At 51.7% G+C, this 19,450-nt stretch overlaps 2 protein-coding genes across 3 annotated transcripts in view; one reads left to right on the top strand and one right to left on the bottom strand.

Moving 5' to 3' along the window:
* ACSF2 (acyl-CoA synthetase family member 2) overlaps positions 1–19,450 on the top strand; it is a 32,997-nt gene that overhangs the window by 12,273 nt on the left and 1,274 nt on the right. Inside the window, exons 2-12 of one of the 2 annotated variants that reach the window (XM_043904187.1) lie at positions 7,671–7,866; positions 8,244–8,372; positions 8,617–8,670; positions 8,975–9,093; positions 9,212–9,377; positions 9,920–10,015; positions 10,148–10,305; positions 10,585–10,676; positions 10,982–11,058; positions 17,493–17,600; positions 18,820–18,971. In XM_043904187.1, coding sequence (XP_043760122.1) covers positions 7,671–7,866; positions 8,244–8,372; positions 8,617–8,670; positions 8,975–9,093; positions 9,212–9,377; positions 9,920–10,015; positions 10,148–10,305; positions 10,585–10,676; positions 10,982–11,058; positions 17,493–17,600; positions 18,820–18,971 — 1,347 coding nt within the window. Of the gene's footprint in view, positions 1–7,670; positions 7,867–8,243; positions 8,373–8,616; positions 8,671–8,974; positions 9,094–9,211; positions 9,378–9,919; positions 10,306–10,584; positions 10,677–10,981; positions 11,059–17,492; positions 17,601–18,819; positions 18,972–19,450 lie in introns of both variants that reach the window. The other variant, XM_043904185.1, reaches the window with a different exon arrangement.
* Positions 11,258–15,390, bottom strand: CHAD (chondroadherin). The gene is made up of 4 exons (XM_043904193.1): positions 14,571–15,390; positions 12,389–12,552; positions 11,977–12,122; positions 11,258–11,762 (listed from the first exon to the last, which is right to left on the bottom strand). The coding sequence occupies exons 1-3, from the start codon at positions 15,348–15,350 to the stop codon at positions 11,981–11,983; spliced, it is 1,086 nt and encodes a 361-aa protein (XP_043760128.1). The 5' UTR covers positions 15,351–15,390; the 3' UTR covers positions 11,258–11,762; positions 11,977–11,980.

Here is a 19,450-nt window from a genome sequence, read left to right as displayed (position 1 = left end):
TTTCTCCAGGGGATCTTCCCAACCCAGGGATTGAAACTCTGTCTCCTGCATCTTCTACATTGGCAGGCAGGTTCTTTACCACTGAGCCATCTGATTAACTTTGTGTTGAAATAGAACATAGATTCAGGAAAGCACGCATATTTTATGTACTTGTTTGATACATTTTTGATAAATTGAACACACCCATAGAACCAGAACCTAGCTAGCCACTCTCTTGATTTCTAACAGCATAGAAAATGGTTTTGCCTGTTTTGTATGTATAAATGGAATCAGTATATACCTCTTCCTCTCTGGCTTCTTTCATTTAACATTTTTTAATGAGTTTCATTCATATCGTTGGGTGTAGTCATAGTTCATTTGCTCTCATTGCTATATAATATTGCAAATAATCATCACCATTTATTTATCTATTCTACTGTTGAGTATTTAGGTGCTTTCCATACTAGAGATACAAATGCAAATATCCTGTCTTTTGGTGGGCACATGTATGATTTCTTTTGGCTGTATACCTAGGAATAGAATTTTGTACATTATTTTTTAAAGTGTACAATTCAATCATTTGTATTGTGTTTATGGATATGTGTAAGTCATACCCTTAGCTATCACCTCTCTATCTTCCCATCCCCTCTGCCCTAAGCAACCACTTACTCTACTTTTTGTCTCTACAGATTTGCCTAACCTCAACATGACATAAATGAAATTATACAATATGTGATTTTCTGTGTCTGGCTTCTTTCACTTACTACAATATTTTCAAGGTTCATCCATGATGTAGCATGTATCAGTATTTCATTCCTTCTTATGGTCAAATAATATTCTATTGTAGAGATATACCCCATTTTGTTTATCCATTTATGCATTGCTGGATATTTAGGCTGTTTTCACTTTTTGACTATTGTGGATGGTACTGCTCCAAACATCTGTGTACAAATCTTTGAACACTTGTTTTCACTTCTTTTGGGTATATGCCCAAGAGTACAATTGCCAGGTCAAATGTTAACTCTATGTTTAACTCTTTGGAGAACCACCAAAATGTTTTCCGCAGCAGCTGCACCACTTTACATTCCCATCAGCAATGCAAAAGTGTTCCAGTTTCTCCACATGCTCCCCAAATTTGTTATGCTGGTTTTTTGTTTATACCTTCCTAGTGGGTACAAAGTGCTATTTAATTGTGGTTTCAGTTTACATTTCATGTGCTTGTTGGCCATTCATATATCTTCTTTGGAAAAATGTCTATTCAAGTCCTTTGCTTATTTTTTAATTGACTTATGTGCATTATTTATAATATATTCATGCCTTTGGTTATTCATTTGAGCACTTCTTACATTCCAGGCCCTGTGAGGCACTGAAGACAAAACAGTGGACCCATTAGTTGCCAAAGATGAAAAGTCAAAACAATTATTTTTTAAAATAATCCTTATTTCCTACCTTGTCTTATGAAATAAGATATGGCAGCAGATCTAGGCCTGAACCCTCACATGCCCATTCTCTGTGCACACCTTCAGGTGGGGCTCTGCTTTGGCTTCAGTTCCCTCCCAGCTCCCGCCTGAGCTGACTTACTCCCACCTGGCATTTTATCACACCCAATCCAAGTAGCTCAAGACTTATTCTAGTTGTTTGAGTTGGGAGCACCTGGGACTCCTGGCGTCCTGCTCCAGCTCCTTAAACTTTCCACAGACAACTTTTCCTAAAACCAAATCTATTTTCTTTTTCAGATTTAAATGGGGCATCTGCCACTTTGTTTATCAATAGAAAAAGAAGTGGCCGCCCTTCTTGCTCAAGGTGTTTTGGGTGTGTCTGAGGAAGGAGAGAAGTGGAATCAATGGTGTTTGCACTTGGGCTTTTGAAATGATGGGTGGTTTTATGAGCAATGCATTGATTTATGAGCAACGCATTGATATGAGTTTCTCGAACTCTGCAATCTTTTGAAGGAGCAACCTGTTTTCACTTCAACCTTGTCCTACCGAAGTCCCAGTTTCTTGGCTTCAATTAGTAAACAATTGTGGAAAAATAAAATTGAGATTAGACAATCTCTGGTGATCAGATAAGGGCTAAATCCAGAGCCCAGAGAAGAGAATTACCCATCCCATCCTTTCTCCCCAAATTGGGCAGGCAAGGCTATCATGCTGGGGTAGTGGTACTGGATTCTCCATTCTCCACTTCAGGTTCAGCTATTTACCAGCTAGGCAGCCCACTTAGCCTCTTTGCACTTGAGTTTCCTTACCTGTACAAACAGAGTTCATAACTCCCACCTGTATTTTTCAGAATTAGCTTAGTGTGTATCAGAGAAACCCCCTCTCATGATGGTTTTAGTAGACGGCAGTTTTTCTGGGAGATGGCCAGTGTGTGACTGGTGTGGTACAGCCTGCTGTCAGGCTTCATGTCCGTCTGTCTTGTTGCTATGATGCCAAGCTCACCATGTGCTCCAAGAGAACTATCACAGGCAGCATTCCAGCCAGCAGGAAAGAAAAAGAGATGTACTTCCCTTTAAAGGCTCTTCTCCAAAGCTGTGCACACACATACACACAACCTCTGCTTAAATCCCATTGGCCAGACTTTATTCTTCAACCAGACCACCTACTGGGGAAGCTTGGAAATGTGGTATCTATTCCACATGGCCATGTAAACATCTGAGGGTGTATTATTAAGGGAGAAGGGGCTACTGGGGGTCTCTGTCATTCCACCTATCAGAGCCGCTGTGAAGATAACAGAGATAATACACTTTGAACTACATTTGGGGGTGCTGTGCTTAGTCTCAATTGTGTTCGGCTCTTTGCGACCCCATGGACTGTAGCCCACCAGGCTCCTCTGTCCTTGGAAGTTCTCAGGCAAGAATCCTGGAATGGATTGCCATTTTTTTCTCCAGGGGATCTTCCCAACCCAGGGATTGAAACTCTGTCTCCTGCATCTTCTACATTGGCAGGCGGGTTCTTTACCACTGAGCCATCTGATTAACTTTGTGTTGAAATAGAACATAGATTCAGGAAAGCACGCATATTTTATGTACTTGTTTGATACATTTTTGATAAATTGAACACACCCATAGAACCAGAACCTAGCTAGCCACTCTCTTGATTTCTAACAGCATAGAAAATGGTTTTGCCTGTTTTGTATGTATAAATGGAATCAGTATATACCTTTTCCTCTCTGGCTTCTTTCATTTAACATTTTTTAATGAGTTTCATTCATATCGTTGGGTGTAGTCATAGTTCATTTGCTCTCATTGCTATATAATATTGCAAATAATCATCACCATTTATTTATCTATTCTACTGTTGAGTATTTAGGTGCTTTCCATACTGGAGATACAAATGCAAATATCCTGTCTTTTGGTGGGCACATGTATGATTTCTTTTGGCTGTATACCTAGGAATAGAATTTTGTACATTATTTTTTAAAGTGTACAATTCAATCATTTGTATTGTGTTTATGGATATGTGTAAGTCATACCCTTAGCTATCACCTCTCTATCCTCCCATCCCCTCTGCCCTAAGCAACCACTTACTCTACTTTTTGTCTCTACAGATTTACCTAACCTCAACATGACATAAATGAAATTATACAATATGTGATTTTCTGTGTCTGGCTTCTTTCACTTACTACAATATTTTCAAGGTTCATCCATGTTGTGGCATGTATCAGTATTTCATTCCTTCTTATGGTCAAATAATATTCTATTGTAGAGATATTCCCCATTTTGTTTATCCATTTATGCATTGCTGGATATTTAGGCTGTTTTCACTTTTTGACTATTGTGGATGGTACTGCTCCAAACATCTGTGTACAAATCTTTGAACACTTGTTTTCACTTCTTTTGGGTATATGCCCAAGAGTACAATTGCCAGGTCAAATGTTAACTCTATGTTTAACTCTTTGGAGAACCACCAAAATGTTTTCCACAGCAGCTGCACCACTTTACATTCCCATCAGCAATGCAAAAGTGTTCCAGTTTCTCCACATGCTCCCCAAATTTGTTATGCTGGTTTTTTGTTTATACCTTCCTAGTGGGTACAAAGTGCTATTTAATTGTGGTTTCAGTTTACATTTCATGTGCTTGTTGGCCATTCATATATCTTCTTTGGAAAAATGTCTATTCAAGTCCTTTGCTTATTTTTTAATTGAGTTATGTGCATTATTTATAATTCATGCCTTTGGTTATTCATTTGAGCACTTCTTACATTCCAGGCCCTGTGAGGCACTGAAGACAAAACAGTGGACCCATTAGTTGCCAAAGATGAAAAGTCAAAACAATTATTTTTTAAAATAATCCTGTTTCCTACCTTGTCTTATGAAATAAGATATGGCAGCAGATCTAGGCCTGAACCCTCACATGCCCATTCTCTGTGCACACCTTCAGGTGGGGCTCTGCTTTGGCTTCAGTTCCCTCCCAGCTCCCGCCTGAGCTGACTTACTCCCACCTGGCATTTTATCACACCCAATCCAAGTAGCTCAAGACTTATTCTAGTTGTTTGAGTTGGGAGCACCTGGGACTCCTGGCGTCCTGCTCCAGCTCCTTAAACTTTCCACAGACAACTTTTCCTAAAACCAAATCTATTTTCTTTTTCAGATTTAAATGGGGCATCTGCCACTCTGTTTATCAATAGAAAAAGAAGTGGCCGCCCTTCTTGCTCAAGGTGTTTTGGGTGTGTCTGAGGAAGGAGAAAGTAGAATCAATGGTGTTTGCACTTGGGCTTTTGAAATGATGGGTGGTTCTTAAATTTATGAGCAATGCATTGATATGAGTTGATATGATATGATCTTCCCAACCCAGGGATCGAACCCAGGTCTCCCACATTGCAGGCAGATTCTTTACTGTCTGAGCCAACAGAAAGGGGCACATAAATCAACCTGTTGATTTGTCAGCTAGACATTCCAAGAGGCCACTGAAAACCATGGTGAGTGTGTAGAAAATCACATTCCACCCCAAACAGGACTCTGGGACATTTTGAGAATAAGAGGATCCGTGTTGTGAAACAGATCCCCCCACTCCCCACTTTTTTTTTTCCACTCCCCACTTTTAATGCTTTGTTGACAACAAGACCATTACACTGGCTGAAATCTGTGTTTTTCTGCCTTTTAATTCAGATGCTCGGCTGTTGGGAGGTGGCTTACCAAGGCTTCAAGGGCAGTGGTAAACCACGAATGCAAAAAATGTATTTAGTTAGGATTCACCAGTTATAAGCAACAGAAACCCAACTCAGACTGGCTTAAATGTTTGTTCATATTTTAGATTACATATATAAGTTAGATCATGCAACATTAGACTTTCTGCTTCCGGCTTATTTCCCTTAAGCATAATGTCCTTTGGATTCATTCATGTTGTTGCAAATGGAATTCAGCTCCCCTCTCCCCTCACCAAACTAGCTTAAATTCAAAGAGGGACTTTATTGAGTGGTGACAGTGAAAAGTCCAGAGGTATGTAGACTCAACATGTGACTGTGTCTAGGTATTTGACAAGCTCAAGATTAAGTCTGTCACTGGGTCTTCCTGTCTCTGTTTCTGTCTTTGTCTCTGTCTTTCCATCTCTCTACTTTCGCCTGTGTTGACTTTCTTTCTAAGCAGGTTTTCTCTACATGCTTGCTCTTACACCCGTCACTTTGGCAAGCCCAGGAGAGGAGCACATCTGTTTCCCAGTGGGCAGAAATGGGTGCCCTCCACATTATGCCTGTGAGGGAAGGATTTGGGTACAGAGTCTCTTTTGAGGGGTGTCATGGTGACTATGAGGAACTACCTCAGTAGTTCTTTAGGTCTGTCAACCTGAATGGTAGAATGTGGGGGCTGGCAGGGCTTCAGAGGCCTGTGGCTTCTGGCTGTTTTCTGCCCTAGCACACCTGAGGAAAACACCTGGCTTAGTGGCTCACTACAGCCTTTGAGAAGATTGCCCAGGGAGGTGATCTAGGTAGCATCCCTTTGAGGATAACCACTGATCCAAGTCCTCGGACTTTATATAGGTGGGGGGGGCTGAGGCCCAGAGAGGAGAAGACACAGGTATCTTAACTTGGATTTTCTTGAGAACAAATACTTGGATGCAGGTGGTTTATTTGTGATCCTGGGAAGTAGGAGTGAGGGAGTGTGGAGAGGAGACAAGAAGTCAGTTTGGGGCATGTGTGGGCAACCAGGATCTTACCGCCCCCGCTACCCCACCCCAGGCTTGATGCCTCCTAGAACTGCCCAGCCACAGAAGGAGAAACTTGAGGGAGTCCCTGAGGACAGAACCGCAAGAAACTGCCCTATCAGTGAAACTAGAAATGTGTTAAGGACACATGTCAAGGGACACCGAAGGTGTTTGTGACAATCTCCCACCCAGCCAGTGGGATGAGACCTCAGGCCCCCAAGTCCGGCCCAGTGCTCACTCGCTCTCCAGTGTGTGACTCATCTTTACTGAAGTCAGGACAACCTACCCATCAGCCTGCACCAGGGTGCACCCTCCTGTGACATGAAGTCTCCTCTCTCATTTATAGGGAAACCCAGTTTTGCTCCCCTCTGCCCTGCATACTTTATTCTGTCCAGAAAATTCTCCCCTATAAGCCAGAAGCAGCCAATCAGTGACAGTTAGAATTGGCCTTTTCAGCTCAGCAACTGTAGGACTGAATCATCAGGAAGGGTCCCCAGGGCCTACACCACCCTGGGGTGGTGGTCTGGAAAGCCTGGATCTGGAGCATGCCCTCTCGGATGAGAACAGGGTCTGAAAGCTGTCATATACTTCTCCGGGCCTGGATGGGAGCCCAGCACCTGTCACCCAGGTCTGGCAAATGGGCATAAGCAGGCCTAAGCCTATGATACTTAGACTTCTGGGGACCTTTTTAAAAAAATAATAATAATTAATTGTTTTAATAATTCATAACAGTTTTAGTTACAGAATAACTGAGTAGATCATACATAGAATTCACCCCGACCCCATCCCTGGCACTATTTCTCTGATATTAACATCTGCATTAGTATGGTACAATTAGTGAACTAGTATGGTATGTTATTGGCTTCCCAGGTGGTGCTAGTGGTAAAGAACCTGCCCACCAGTTAAGAGACACAGGTTCAGTCCCTGGGCCAGGAAGATCCCCTGGAGGGAGGGCACAACAACTGACTCCAGTATTGCTGCCTGGAGAATCTCATGGACAGAGGAGACTGGCGGGCTACAGTTCATAGGGTCACAAAGAAGCAGACTAGACTGAAGCGACTTAGCACACATGCACTCATGGTACATTATTGTTGACTGTGGTCCGAGTTTACATCAGGGTTTAGTCCTTGTGTTAGATTATTCTGTGGGTTTTGACAGATACCCAGGGGTCTTTTTACCAGGAGGAAGCGGTGTCTAGAATGAGGCCATTCTCAGCCCTCCCAGGCTACCTCTCAGCATGATTGACCTTAGCGTCCCTTTCCAGGGTTTGGATGCCAAGGCTCCAGACCCTTGGCACTGAATGGAAGCTGAGGAGTAGGCTGGGGAGAAGAATCTTCTCTCTGATTAGGGACAGAGGTCAGCCTCCAGGTTTTGATTTCCCAAGGGCGAAGTAGCTCCTAAGTTAAATGGGTCCCTGGGGATGAGGCAGATCAGACAGTTTCTGGAGTTTCCTGCACACGTTGTATGCAACCTGCTTCCTAGCACGTTGTGCCAGCCTTTGGTTCCAGGGCGGCCTGGCTTGGTGCAGTTGAACCCATAGTCCCTCTTCCCACAGTTCTGAAGAGCTGGATCACAACGTCCCCTTGCCCGTTGGAGGCTTCAGCTACGTCCAGGGCCACATCGGATTGCGCCTTAATAACCAGACCGTGGGGCGGTGCCTGGATGTCACAGCACAGAGGATCCCAGACCAGGAGGCCTTGGTTGTCCACCACGAAAACATCAGGTTGACCTTTGCCCAACTCAAGGAGGAGGTGGGTTCTGACTTTGAACCTTCAAAGTGGGCAGGTGCTGGCCCCCAGGTGCCAAGCTTGGTGGAGCTGCAAGGGTGGTGCCTGGCTATGGGGCAGGGTACTGGGGCTGCCTGAGAGCCTCCAAGGAATGTCAGGAGAAGAGGGCAGGGCTGAGGCAGAGGTGGCTCAGGTGCCTCCTGCATCAGTCGTTCCTGGGACACTGGTTAATTATGCATGTTCCCAAGTCCTCCTCCAGATCTGAGGCCTGCGTATCTGCCTGTCCCTCATTCCCAAGTGGTTCTGATGTGAACTCTTGGGCCAAAGGTTAAAGTCAGAGTCATGGGCTCCTTTCTGCTCACCTGCATCTCACCCCTCTGTTCCCCTTCTGTTTACTCCAGGTGGATAAAGCTGCTTCTGGGCTCTTGAGTATCGGCCTCCGCAAGGGTGACCGGCTGGGCATGTGGGGACCCAACTCCTATGCGTGGGTACTCATGCAGCTGGCCACAGCCCAGGCTGGCATCATTCTGGTGAGGAGGGGATTGCCTGGCACAGCTGGGTATGTGGAGGGGGTGGCATCATTCAGGGGAGCTCCCTGGACCCTTGGCCCCAGAATCACACCAGTGCCTGGCTGGTTTCAGACCAGCTAGTGCTTTCTCCTGAAGCCCGCCAAGGAAGCCTGAAGGTACAGGGTGCTGCCTCTGAGGGTGGAGGGGCTGCAAGTGGGACAGCATCTGCCCAGGACACGTGATGTACCCTCACTGTCTCCACCAGGTATCTGTGAATCCAGCGTACCAGGCTATGGAGCTGGAGTATGCCCTCAAGAAGGTGGGCCCGTTCCTTGGGTGTTGTGGGGGAAGCCAGCTAGTACCTAGCACAGGGGGCTTCCAGTTGTCATAGAAGGCTGAGAGGGGTGGGGGGCATGCACAGGGTGACACCCTGAGTCTGTCCTTCTTTAGGCAGTGGGTGGGAGGAGGGGATGGTTGGTCAGACAGGCTAGTGTGTGTGTTGGGGGTGGTGGCTGTGTGTATTTTGGTGGCAGTGTATGGGGGAGAGAGCAACTGTCAGGACTCGACCACATTCCTAGGCTGGGGCTTCCTGCTGACCGTGGTGGGGGGCTCCGCTTCTACAGGTGGGCTGCAAAGCCATCGTATTTCCCAAGCAATTCAAGTCCCAGCATTACTACAACATCCTGAAGCAGATCTGTCCAGAGGTGGAAAAGGCCCAGCCAGGGGCCTTGAAGAGTCAGAGGTGGGGGTGTCCCGGGTTGGGAGGGGTACATCATGCTGTATCCTGGCCCCCTCTCTCCTTACCCATCTCTGTGGGCCCTCCCTCAGCCCCTGACTCTCATCATGCCCCCCACTGCCAGGCTCCCGGATCTGACCACGGTCATCTCGGTGGATGCCCATCTGCCAGGGACGCTGCTCCTGGATGAGGTGGTGGCAGCTGGCAGTCAAGAGCAGAATCTGGCCCGGCTTCGGCACACCCAGCAGTTCCTGTCCTGCCATGACCCCATCAATATCCAGTTCACCTCGGTAGGGCAGAGATCTCCAGGTCCTGATCGCAGGCTGGCATGCTAACCCCTGCCTGCCCTGTGACCTGCCCCCGAGAACGAGGAGGCAGCAGAGATCAGGAGAGCACTCTTCTTCTGGGGCCAGCCCTAGCTGTCCCCTCTGCCCTGGAAAACATCAGCAACTAGTGTTCTTGTCACATGCCTCTCTCCCCTGGCCCTCTTGTCCCCAGCACAGGGGCAGATGTACTGAGCCACCACAGGTCAGAGCCCCTCATTTGGCAGATGGGGAAACTGAGCCCCAGAAAGGCCATCTGCTGGTGAGCCTCTGAGCCACCTTATAAGTGGCCTGAGAACAGACCCCCTCTGCCACATTTCTGAATCCTAACACCTGGCCCCGGGCAGGCACAAGGCAAATCTCTGTAAACGTGTACTGAGTGAATGAATGGATCTAGGGCAACAATCTCAATCTCCTGACTCCCAGTCCAGTGCTCTTCCATGCCGTGGCCCAGGGTGGGAAGGAGATGGGATGAAAGAGGCCAAGCTATCAGCTTCTTGTCTTGTCAGGGGACAACCGGCAGCCCCAAGGGGGCCACACTCTCCCATTACAACATTGTCAACAACGCCAACATGATAGGACAGCGCCTGAGACTGCACCAGAAGGTGAGGGGGTGCTGGCCCAGCAAGGGCTTCCTGGCACCCTGCAGGGGTGGGGGCTTGCTGGATTCCCCCTGCTGGCTAGAGGAGCTGGGCTTCTGGCCCTGCAGTAGACCCAGCTCCTGCTTCCATCTCCAGACGCCAGAGGAGTCGCGGATAGTCCTGCCCAGCCCCCTGTACCACTGCCTGGGTTCTGTGGGGGGCACAATGGTGAGCTTGATGCACGGTATCACCCTCATCCTGTGCTCTCCAGTCTTTGAGGGCAAGAAGACGCTGGAGGCCGTCAGCAGAGAAAGGTGGGCATCAGTGGGCAGCTATCTGTGGGCCTATAAGATCCTCCTGTTCCTCATTCCTGGGCCCTGATTCCTTTCCAAGCTGTCTCCCTCCAATCAAGAGAAATGGAGATGGGGTAGTGGGAGATTCTCAGGAGACCAGTCCCTCCCTCCAAGGAGCTTCTGTTTATTCCCCACAGTTGCAGCCTTGGCCCTTACTGTAGGGTTAGAGTCCGGTGGGTGAGAGGAGGAAGTTCCCTTCTACTTCCAAGCCTGATTTTGAGATGCACCTCCCTTATACAGAGGCTCCTTCCTGTATGGGACCCCCACAATGTTCGTGGACGTTCTGAACCAACCAGACTTCTCCAGTTACGACATCTCAACCTTGCGTGGAGGTGGGATGGGGCCAAGAGTGGTGAGGCCAGGACTAGCCTAGCAAGCTACATATGTGCCCAATCTGTCATTTAAGGGCAAAAAGGCCACTAAACATGGGTGGGAGGGAGGGAAATCCCAAATGTCCCTAGACACCAGCCTAAGGCCAGTTGCCTAGACATCAGCCTAAGGACAGCTGCCAGGTCTAGAAACAAGTCCAGGGTTGGGAAGCAAAGGGAATGTTATTTCCTAAAAAGGGCCATAGGTGAATGGGAGTCCACTGGACCTGAAGAAGGTGGGAGCTGTGTCAGCCCTCTCTCCGATTCAGGTGTGATTGCTGGGTCTCCTGCACCCCCAGAGCTGATCAGAGCCATCATCAACAAGCTGAACATGAAGGAGCTAGTGGTAAGTAGAGGCAGGGGCTGGGGTAGGGGGCAGGCCAGGGCTGGGCAAGAACAGATTGCTGGATGTGGCGAGGAGTCCAGCTTGGGTCTCCAAGGAAGACCCTTTGGCTGGCCCTCATTCTAGAAAGCAGATGTGAGAAACTGCAGTCTGACCTCATCAACAGCTCTCAGGTCACGGAGATAGGTGACAGGGGAGTAAATATTATACATACATAAATTTATATTTATAGATATCTGGGGAAGAAATGCAGCATGGGAGAATGTGTGGCAAAGCACCAGTGTCCTGGCAGGCGGGGGCTGGCGGAGTTGAGGGTAGGGGCTTCAGACCCTTCCTAGAAGCAAGGGGTGGGGCAAGGATCTGATGTTTGTTTCCAAATGACAGGGAAAGGGAAATCAAGAGGAGGATTCTGGAAGGGTGGCCATCCTGATGGTCACCCTGTTCTGGTCCTAAAGGACTTGGGGGTCTTAGCAACAGCTTCTCTGAGAGGAGCTGTGGCCATGAGGCCAGGCTTGCTGGAGCTCTCAGCATTAAGTGGAGCTGGGTTTGTGCTGGAGTGCCCGGGTGCCCTGCCAGGACACGTCTAGGTATGGACAGATCTATATCAGCAGAGGGTGTTGGGAGAAGATGGGAGTCAGAGGTGAGAGGATCAGTAGTTTCTCCGGCAGAAGGCAGAGGCCAGTCACCAGGACTGGCTGGGTCAGGACCTGTGGTGAGGCAAGGACTGGTGTCAGGACGCCAACAGTCTAGATGATGTTTGGAGAGAATGGTGGGAGTCCTAGGCAGTATCATTTTCCCCCTTAAAGGAGGGAGCCCCAGTCCTCCCCTCCTTTCCCTGTAAAAATGGAAGTATCTTGGGACACCCTCTTCAATTCCAGAATCTCCAGAGAGAGAATGGGGGCCATGCCCACCGGACCCCACCTGTTTAATGGCGGCCAGCTTTCTTGGACCTCTTAGTGGGGAACTTGCAGCCGCGGAAGGCATCCGTGTCACGAATGTGCTGGCCCCTGAACTTGGCGGGCGATGCACAAGTGGCGTCAGGGCGAGAGGTCTTAGCTTCCAGCCACCTGGAAAGATAGAGAGTTGCTGGGGTTGGGGAAGAGATGTAAGAGTATTGGAGGTAAGGACAGTGAACCATGGGGTCAGGTTGACTTTGCTTTGGGGTAGTCTGGAACGGTCATCTTCATTTTACAAATGGGGAAATGCCCAGCATCCCACACCTCTTAGGAAGCAAATCTAGGACATATGCCTAGGATGTCTTAGTGCAGGGTCAGTATGTCTCCACTCCATCACATGAGGATGGTTTCTAGGGGTACTACTGGGGTCCTCTCACCTCCGAAGGCCCCGGAGCTGGCAGGTACACTTCCAGGGGTTGTTGGTGAGGGTGAGGGTCTCCAGGCTGTCAAAGGGGAAGTTGGAGGGCAGCTGGTTCAGGCGGTTGTTCTCCAGATGGACATGTTTCAGCGTGGTCACACCCAGGAAGGCACCGTCGGAAAACTAGGGAGCAGGGTGGGCATGAGTGAGCACCCCAGTCCTACTGTCTGGCCTCTCCCAGCTCTATGCTCCCAAGGGGCAGGGTCTTCCCTGAATGCAAGCAGTGGCACCTTGAGCAGGGTCACAGCATGACTAGGTTTTCTCAGATGATCTAATCCATACAATGGTCCGTTGAGCCAAGTAGTGTTATTTGCAATATGTAGATTTCGGGGCAAGCTTAAGTCCCTTGCTCAGGTTGGCACTAGGGAGTCAACAGTAGCTGCAGGGCCACATCTAGCTCCTCTTCCCCTGGCACCGTGCCCCCTGTGCAAACACTGGGACTGGGGAGGCAGCCAGAGTTTGGCCCCAGCAGCCCAAGCTGGCACAGAGTGAAGCTGGTCAGTGTTTGGTGGGATGGGCAGTGGGCCCAGGCTCCCCACAGGCCCCAGGGTCCTGTATGTCCCCCAGCTTTGTCCTCACTGCTCCCTCACTGCCTGCCAGGCACTATTTGTGGAGCCACCTTGGTGGAGTCTTGGGCCAGGCTGGCTGGCTCCAGAGGAAACATTCTATTGGTGCCCACATCTTGGCCCAGACGTCACGGTTCCTGCCTGGCCTCGCCTGCCCCAAATGAGCCCCTGCTTCCCCGCTCTACTTCCCACTGAAAGGCCACGCTGGCAATAATGGGCCACAGGGGACGCTGACTTCAGCTGGGGACTGTTTGGGGCTGAAGAAGGGCAGGCTCGGGCAGGCTCTGTCCGCCCAGACAAAGACTGGTTGCCATCCAGGTATGATTCTGCCCTCATCTCTGCGCCTGTGGCCCAGGGAACGGTGTGAACCTCCTTGGTAATCAGACTGCTCTGATGACCGTCTCCCCACTTTACCCTGTTCCCTGCCCAAACCTCCTGGTGAAGCCCCTGTGCCAGAGCAATTTTCTAGTCCCAAGGAGGGATTCCACCCTGACCCAAGGCAGCCGCACCTGGCCAGGCACTGGCCATCAAAGGAGACCAAGTCCTGAGGGAGGACAAAGTCAGAAGATGGGTCTGGTGACCAGGGTGTGCAAAGGGCAGTGAGTGGTCTGGGGCACAGTGAGGCATGGCCAATCTTTCCTATGGGGTGACACCTAGGGTCCTTGTGCCAAAGGTTGACAATAGTGAGTGGCTCTTGCCTTTTCCCCTTCATGGAGCCCATGGGTGCCATGCCTGCAGCCTGGGGCAGGCCCCTGATCCATGGTCCCCACTCAGCTGAAATGGACCTGAGAATGCCATGGAATGTATGTGTGTGGACTGGGGGTGGGGTGGGGGATCCACCGGGGCCTCTGGGAGGCATGGAGGAGGTCTTCCTCAGTTCTGTGCTCCCTACTCACTCCCCAGCCCCCAACTCCACCTCAGCACTCATGCACACTCCCCACCAGGAACAGGGTCTCTTTGTGGGCCTGATTTGCCCAGCTTCTCTGGAAGGCTTCTCAATAAACAAACCTCCCTTTATGGGGTGGTAGGTTTACTGGAGGCAGGAAAAAAACAGCAGAGGAGGGGTGGAAGGCCCAACAGGATGAGGTGGCTTCTACGCACAGCAGGGGCGTTGAAGGCCCTGGATATGCCTCCTGGGGGCCATTGGTGGGGCCAGGACAGCCTAGCTCTGTTTATAAGTAGGACTCCTAGGAGGGCAGTGGCTGAGACTAGGAACAGGGACAGCAGGGCAGGATTTGGGGTGGGGATGTGATAAGAAGACTGAAGCAACTTAGCATGCATGCATGCATGCATTGGAGAAGGAAATGGCAACCCACTCCAGTGTTCTTGCCTGGAGAATCCCAAGGACAGGGGAGCCTGGTGGGCTGCCATCTATGGGGTCGCACAGAGTCGGACACGACTGAAGCAACTTAGCAGCAGCAGCAATAAGATGAGGACAGAGCTCCACACCTTGGAGACAGCCATAGGAAGAGGCAATCTTAGGGAAGAGGGGATGGTGCCCAGCTGTGGCCCTGGACCCCTGGGCCTCCTGGCAGTGAAGAAGGAGCCAGCACAGCCCCGCAACCAGGAGCTCACCTTCTCCAGGTTGGTGTTGTCCAGCCAGAGCGTCTCCAGGTATCTGCCGAAGGACTGGAAGGCGTTGTCGGGAATGCTTTTCAGGGGATTGTGGGACAACTTCAGCTCCTCCACCACCCTCAGCTTGCTCAGAGCAGCTGAGGGGTAGCTGGACAGCTGGTTCCTGTCCAGGTAGAACTTGGCGAGGTTTTCCACGTCGTCCAGAGCACCGGGCTGCAGGGAACTGAGTGAGTTTTCCGACAGGTAGAGCCAGCGCAGGTCCTTGGCGCCCTGGAAGGCACCTGAGCGCAGCTCTCGGATCTTGTTGTTGTTGAGCTGCAGGATGAAAAGGTTGACCAGAGGGGAGAGCAGCCCCCGGGGCAGCTCCGTCACCTTATTGTGGTCCAGGTAGAGGTAGGTGAGCTCGGTCAGGTCGTCAAAGGCACCAGCACGCAGCACGCGGATGTCGTTATGGGACAGGTACAGGTAGATGAGCTGCTTGAGGCCTCGGAAGGCGCCAGCGGCCACCTCACGGATCTGACAGTGCTGCAGGTGCAGCGACACGAGGTTGGGCATGGCCCGAAATGAGTTGGCCGCCAGCACAGGGAAGTTGTTGCGCTGGAGGTTAAGCAGCTTGGTCTTCTCTGACACCTTGGGGATCTTCTGCAGCCCCACCTTGTCGCAGATGACGTGCTGCAGGTCGCTGTGGCAGTGGCAGTTCTGGGGGCAGGCGGCCAGCGCAGGCAGCAGGCTGGCCAGGAGGCCCAGGCTGAGGCTGAGCAGGAGCATCGGGCGGGCCATGGCCGGGACGTCTGGGGCCGAGGCAGGGGGCAGCGGCAAGTCCTCGGCGCTCCGTCTCCCGCCCTATTTATATGGTGGCCCTGACCGCAGCCGGCAGCCAGAGCCAGCTTCTACGTGGAGCCGGAGGCCACCGGGTTAACTCCCTCCCGCCCAGAGCTGCGCCCCTGCCCTCGACGGGGAAGGGCCCTCCCACCCTGGGGACTCTGCAGGGGGCCGCACTGGCCCCGAACCTCGGCCCCTAGCTCGGGCCCCTGTCTCCCTGCCCTCGGACCCCGCTCCCTCCCCACCCCGACCTCCTCTCCGCCTGGGGTGGGGGAGGGTATGGGTGTGTCCGGGACCCGGAGTTTACTCCAGAGTCCGGGAGAGGGGCAGTCCCTGAACTTATTTGTTTGCTCGAGTCTGAGCCTCTACGCCTCCCCCCAGACGCCCTCGGCCGGGTGCCCTGGACCCAGTGCGGGAGGAAGCAGGGCCGGACAGCCGGACGCGAGTCTCGCCGCGGTCGCAGGCCGACGGCGCTTTAATGGGGCTCTTGTGCGGCGCCGGCGGAGCGTGAGAGCCACCCTGGCGTCGGGCTCCCCGCTCCAGCTGCTCTCAAGAGGTGGAGCTCTTCCCCGCCCTCGACTGGCCCTGGCCTCTCTCTCCCAGCCTCAGGCTGGCTTTCTGCCCCCTGCACCCGCTGTGTCCTTTGCCACGACTGAAGGCAGCCAGAAAAGTGGGAACTGGGGGCGAGGGGATGACCCACAGGCCCTCGGCAAACACCTAAAGACCACAGGCACAGTCGCGCTGTCTTCCCCCCTCCTTAATCTCCGCAGAATGTCCACATCTCCTCATACCCACCCCACCCCGCAGTGGTCAGGACCCTTGGTGGGGGGTGGTTCTCTCAGGGTGGTGGCCAGAGTGGCGCCAAGGTGTACTTGGCTGAAGCCACACCTGGGCAGTGGCCCCCAGGACGGTAAGGGTGGGAGAGAGGGCTGGGTCCCCACAGCTCAGGCTTCACGACCCCGGGTCCTGTGGGCAGCCCTACCCCAGCCAACTGGGTCTGTGTGTGTCTACTTGTCAGCCACGGTGTCTGGGTTCCTGTGGAAACGGGAGGGTGGGTAGGCAGAGTCACAGGTCTGGCCCCAAAGCAAGCTCTGGACTGACTGGTAGGAGTTCTTGTCTGTGTTGGGGAGTGAGAGGAGGAACCAGACCCCAGGTCTTGCCAGACCCCAGCTATGCCTGATTCGTGCCCACTAACACAGAGGAAATTGAGGGTAGGGTAGGGCTGAAGGATGAACAAAGGTCTGGTGTCTTTGCTGGCTGGAAGGAACCTAGCCAGCCCCTCTCCCTTCATCCAGAGCTCAGGTGTGGAGGCCTCCCGTCTCCTAAGCCCCTTTCAGCCGTTGCCTCTGGATGGGGGTCATACTTGGGCCAGAACACTGTCTTGTGGTATTCCTCCAAGGCTGACTGCTGGTTTTCTGTTGCTCAGGATGTTCCAACCACTAGAAGCGGGGCTGGGGTGTGTGCCACTGGCTTTTTAAACCCTTGCTTTGGCTGTATTTTTATTTTGAGCAAAACAAATTTACAGGAAACTCTCCAGAACTTGAAGGGGGGGCACCCTACCCCAAGACCAGGCATTTATCCTGGGTTTCGAGTGGATGGGGCAGGGTAGGGGTAGGTGGCTGCTATCCGTGTAGCTCCCGGCTGGGCCAAGGCAGGCTGGCTTTCTCATCAAATTTATGGATTCTTCAGCTTGGAAAGAAGGGGCAGAGGATGCTGTGGCCTGAAATTGGGAAGGGGGTGTTAAGACAGCCTGGGGATGGGGTGGGGAAGCTGAGATGTTGGTAACTGGGAGCCACAGGCTAAACCATGTGGTTGCTCCAAGGAAGCAGGAAGACTGAGAGCCTGGCTGGAAGAGAATGGCTTCCCTGCTCTTAATTTTATTTCAAACCTGGGCCCCCTGCTAGTTGAGCTAGTCTGACTATCTATCCAGTGCCTCTGCCTCCTGACCCCTGACTTCTGCCAAACATGACTCTTTTCCCACCGTTCAACTGCTCCCATCCCCCACAACCCACTCCCCACCCCAGGTCCTTCCCTCAGGGTAACATCCCCATCCTTCTGCTCCCCAGGCTCTGTTCCAAACACCCTTTCTGGCCCCTCTAGGTGGCTTATGGAACCACAGAGAACAGCCCCGTGACCTTCATGAACTTCACCGAGGACACTGTGGAGCAGAAGGCAGAAAGTGTGGGCAGAGTCATGCCTCACACAGAGGTGGGCCCCAGACACCCCCCCCCCCCCCCACTCACTTGGGTGCACCCCCTGGGACGTTTATTGCTTTCAATTAGAGATCCAAACAGCTCACTCCAGACACTGAGCGCCCCCAGCCACGAGGTCTTCCTGGGCCTGGCCTGGGGCTTTCTCTGTGGGCTAAGGCCTGAACTGGGAAGAGCTGGAACAGTGGCCAGCTGCCAGCTGAACTTCTCTGCAGCTTCCCTTCCTGTCTGAGGTGTGTTTTTGCCAAGCCCACTGTCTGTTTTGGGGCAGCCAGAACAGCCTCATAGAGGAGCCAGAGCACAGAGATTTTTCCTACATAGCTCTTTCTCTCCCACAGCCCTCCCCTCCCCCCCACCTCATTTCAGCAGAGTTTCTCTTTGTGCTTGGCATAAACAGTTTCCCAAACAGCTTCTCCCTCTCGGAGTCCCTTGCATCTTGAAGACTGACCCAGAGTACTTTTCACTCTCAAATTCCCAGCCTCCAATGCTGGTGCTTTATGCCAGCCAGTACCTGGTTTTCCCTCCCGCCTTGCACCTTGCCCCTCTGGGATTACTGCCAATGTGCTTCCCCTGGGGCCTACCTCTCTCCTCCCTAGAGTGAGTGTGCAGTGACATCAGTCCCTCCCATGTGTCTGACGTGTTCCCAGGTGTCTCCCATGTGTTTCCATGTGTCACTCACTGAGAGGCCCCACCTGTAAGGTAGACAGGGCAGGTGCAGTTCTTTCCATTTCACAGGTGCAGACACGAGGTGCAAGGGCTAAGCTTTTCTTGCCCATTGGCAGTGGCTCATTTCTCGATCAGGCTTTCAGATTCTGCCTGTCTGCCACCTCTCCTGTTCACGTAGCCCTGCTCTGCCACCCTCTTTGGCTTCTTTATTTACTGCTTAGTGGGAAGTAAGAGGAGACTCCCTTCCTTCTGCACAGTTTATAATTCTTTAGCTGGCCTGGCCCCCCTTCTGGCCGCCTTCTCTGAGCAGCTCCCACCCACTCTGTTTCCTCAGCACCTCCTGACTTGGGCATCAACTGTTCTTTCATGCCCAGCTCAGGTATCCAACTGGTGACAGATCTACTCAGCCTGCGTCTCCATTCCTTGGGGATGGGCAGAGCCAGGGGGCTTCATTATAGGGGGAAGGAAGGCAAAGCTCTCCCCATTCCTGAGGCCCCCTCATCCTGAAATGAGAGGGTGGGAGGCCCCAGCCTGAAGCTGCCTGGTCCCAGGCCCAGATTGTGAACACGGCGACGGGGACACTGGCAGAGCTGAACACACCTGGAGAGCTGTGCATCCGAGGGTACTGCGTCATGCTGGGCTACTGGGGTGAGCCCCGGAAGACCGAGGAAGCAATTGGACAAGACAAGTGGTACCGGACGGGGTGAGAAGGCAGGGCAGGGTGGAGCGGTTGGCCGCCAAGGGGACGCTGGGGGTCCTGAGACTGAGTTGGGAACACTGAACTAGAACTGGGAGAACCAGTTGTCAAGATGGCCCCTTCACATCTCAGAGACTTAGCTTCCAAAATGTATAAAATGAGGATGATCATATTCTCCAAATAGGGTTCCTGGAAGGACCAAATGCAGTACAGATGAGAACTCCTGGGGTAGTGCCTGCAAAATCTGAGCCTAGATTCAGTCTCATTTAATTCAACAAACTCTAATTATGCACCCGCCATGTGCTAGCACTGTTGTAAACACTGGTGGTCCAGGGGAAGGCACAATGGGCAGGATCCTGCCGTCACTTCCCGCATGTCTGGTGGAGGAAGACAGATACAGTCAAGATCATTTCTGACATTCATAAACACAGCTAATGAGATAGGGTCACAGGAGAGAGAGTGGCTGTGGTGGAGAAGGGAGATTC

Source organism: Cervus elaphus, chromosome 5, assembly GCF_910594005.1.
Source record: "Cervus elaphus chromosome 5, mCerEla1.1, whole genome shotgun sequence".
Lineage (NCBI taxonomy): Eukaryota > Metazoa > Chordata > Mammalia > Artiodactyla > Cervidae > Cervus > Cervus elaphus.
The sequence above is the reverse complement of the archived record's forward strand: the minus strand, read 5'-3'. Positions and strand labels throughout refer to the sequence as shown.

What these genes read in the sequence shown, in the direction of transcription:
- CHAD (XM_043904193.1), bottom strand. Translation starts at nt 15,350, where the DNA reads ATGGCCCGCCCGATGCTCCTGCTCAGCCTCAGCCTGGGCCTCCTGGCC. An exon ending in ACAACACCAACCTGGAGAAG is followed by an intron (nt 12,553 to 14,570) that starts GTGAGCTCCTGG and finishes CCTGCTCCCTAG; the next exon opens with TTTTCCGACGGTGCCTTCCT. An exon ending in CAGCTCCGGGGCCTTCGGAG is followed by an intron (nt 12,123 to 12,388) that starts GTGAGAGGACCC and finishes CTATCTTTCCAG; the next exon opens with GTGGCTGGAAGCTAAGACCT.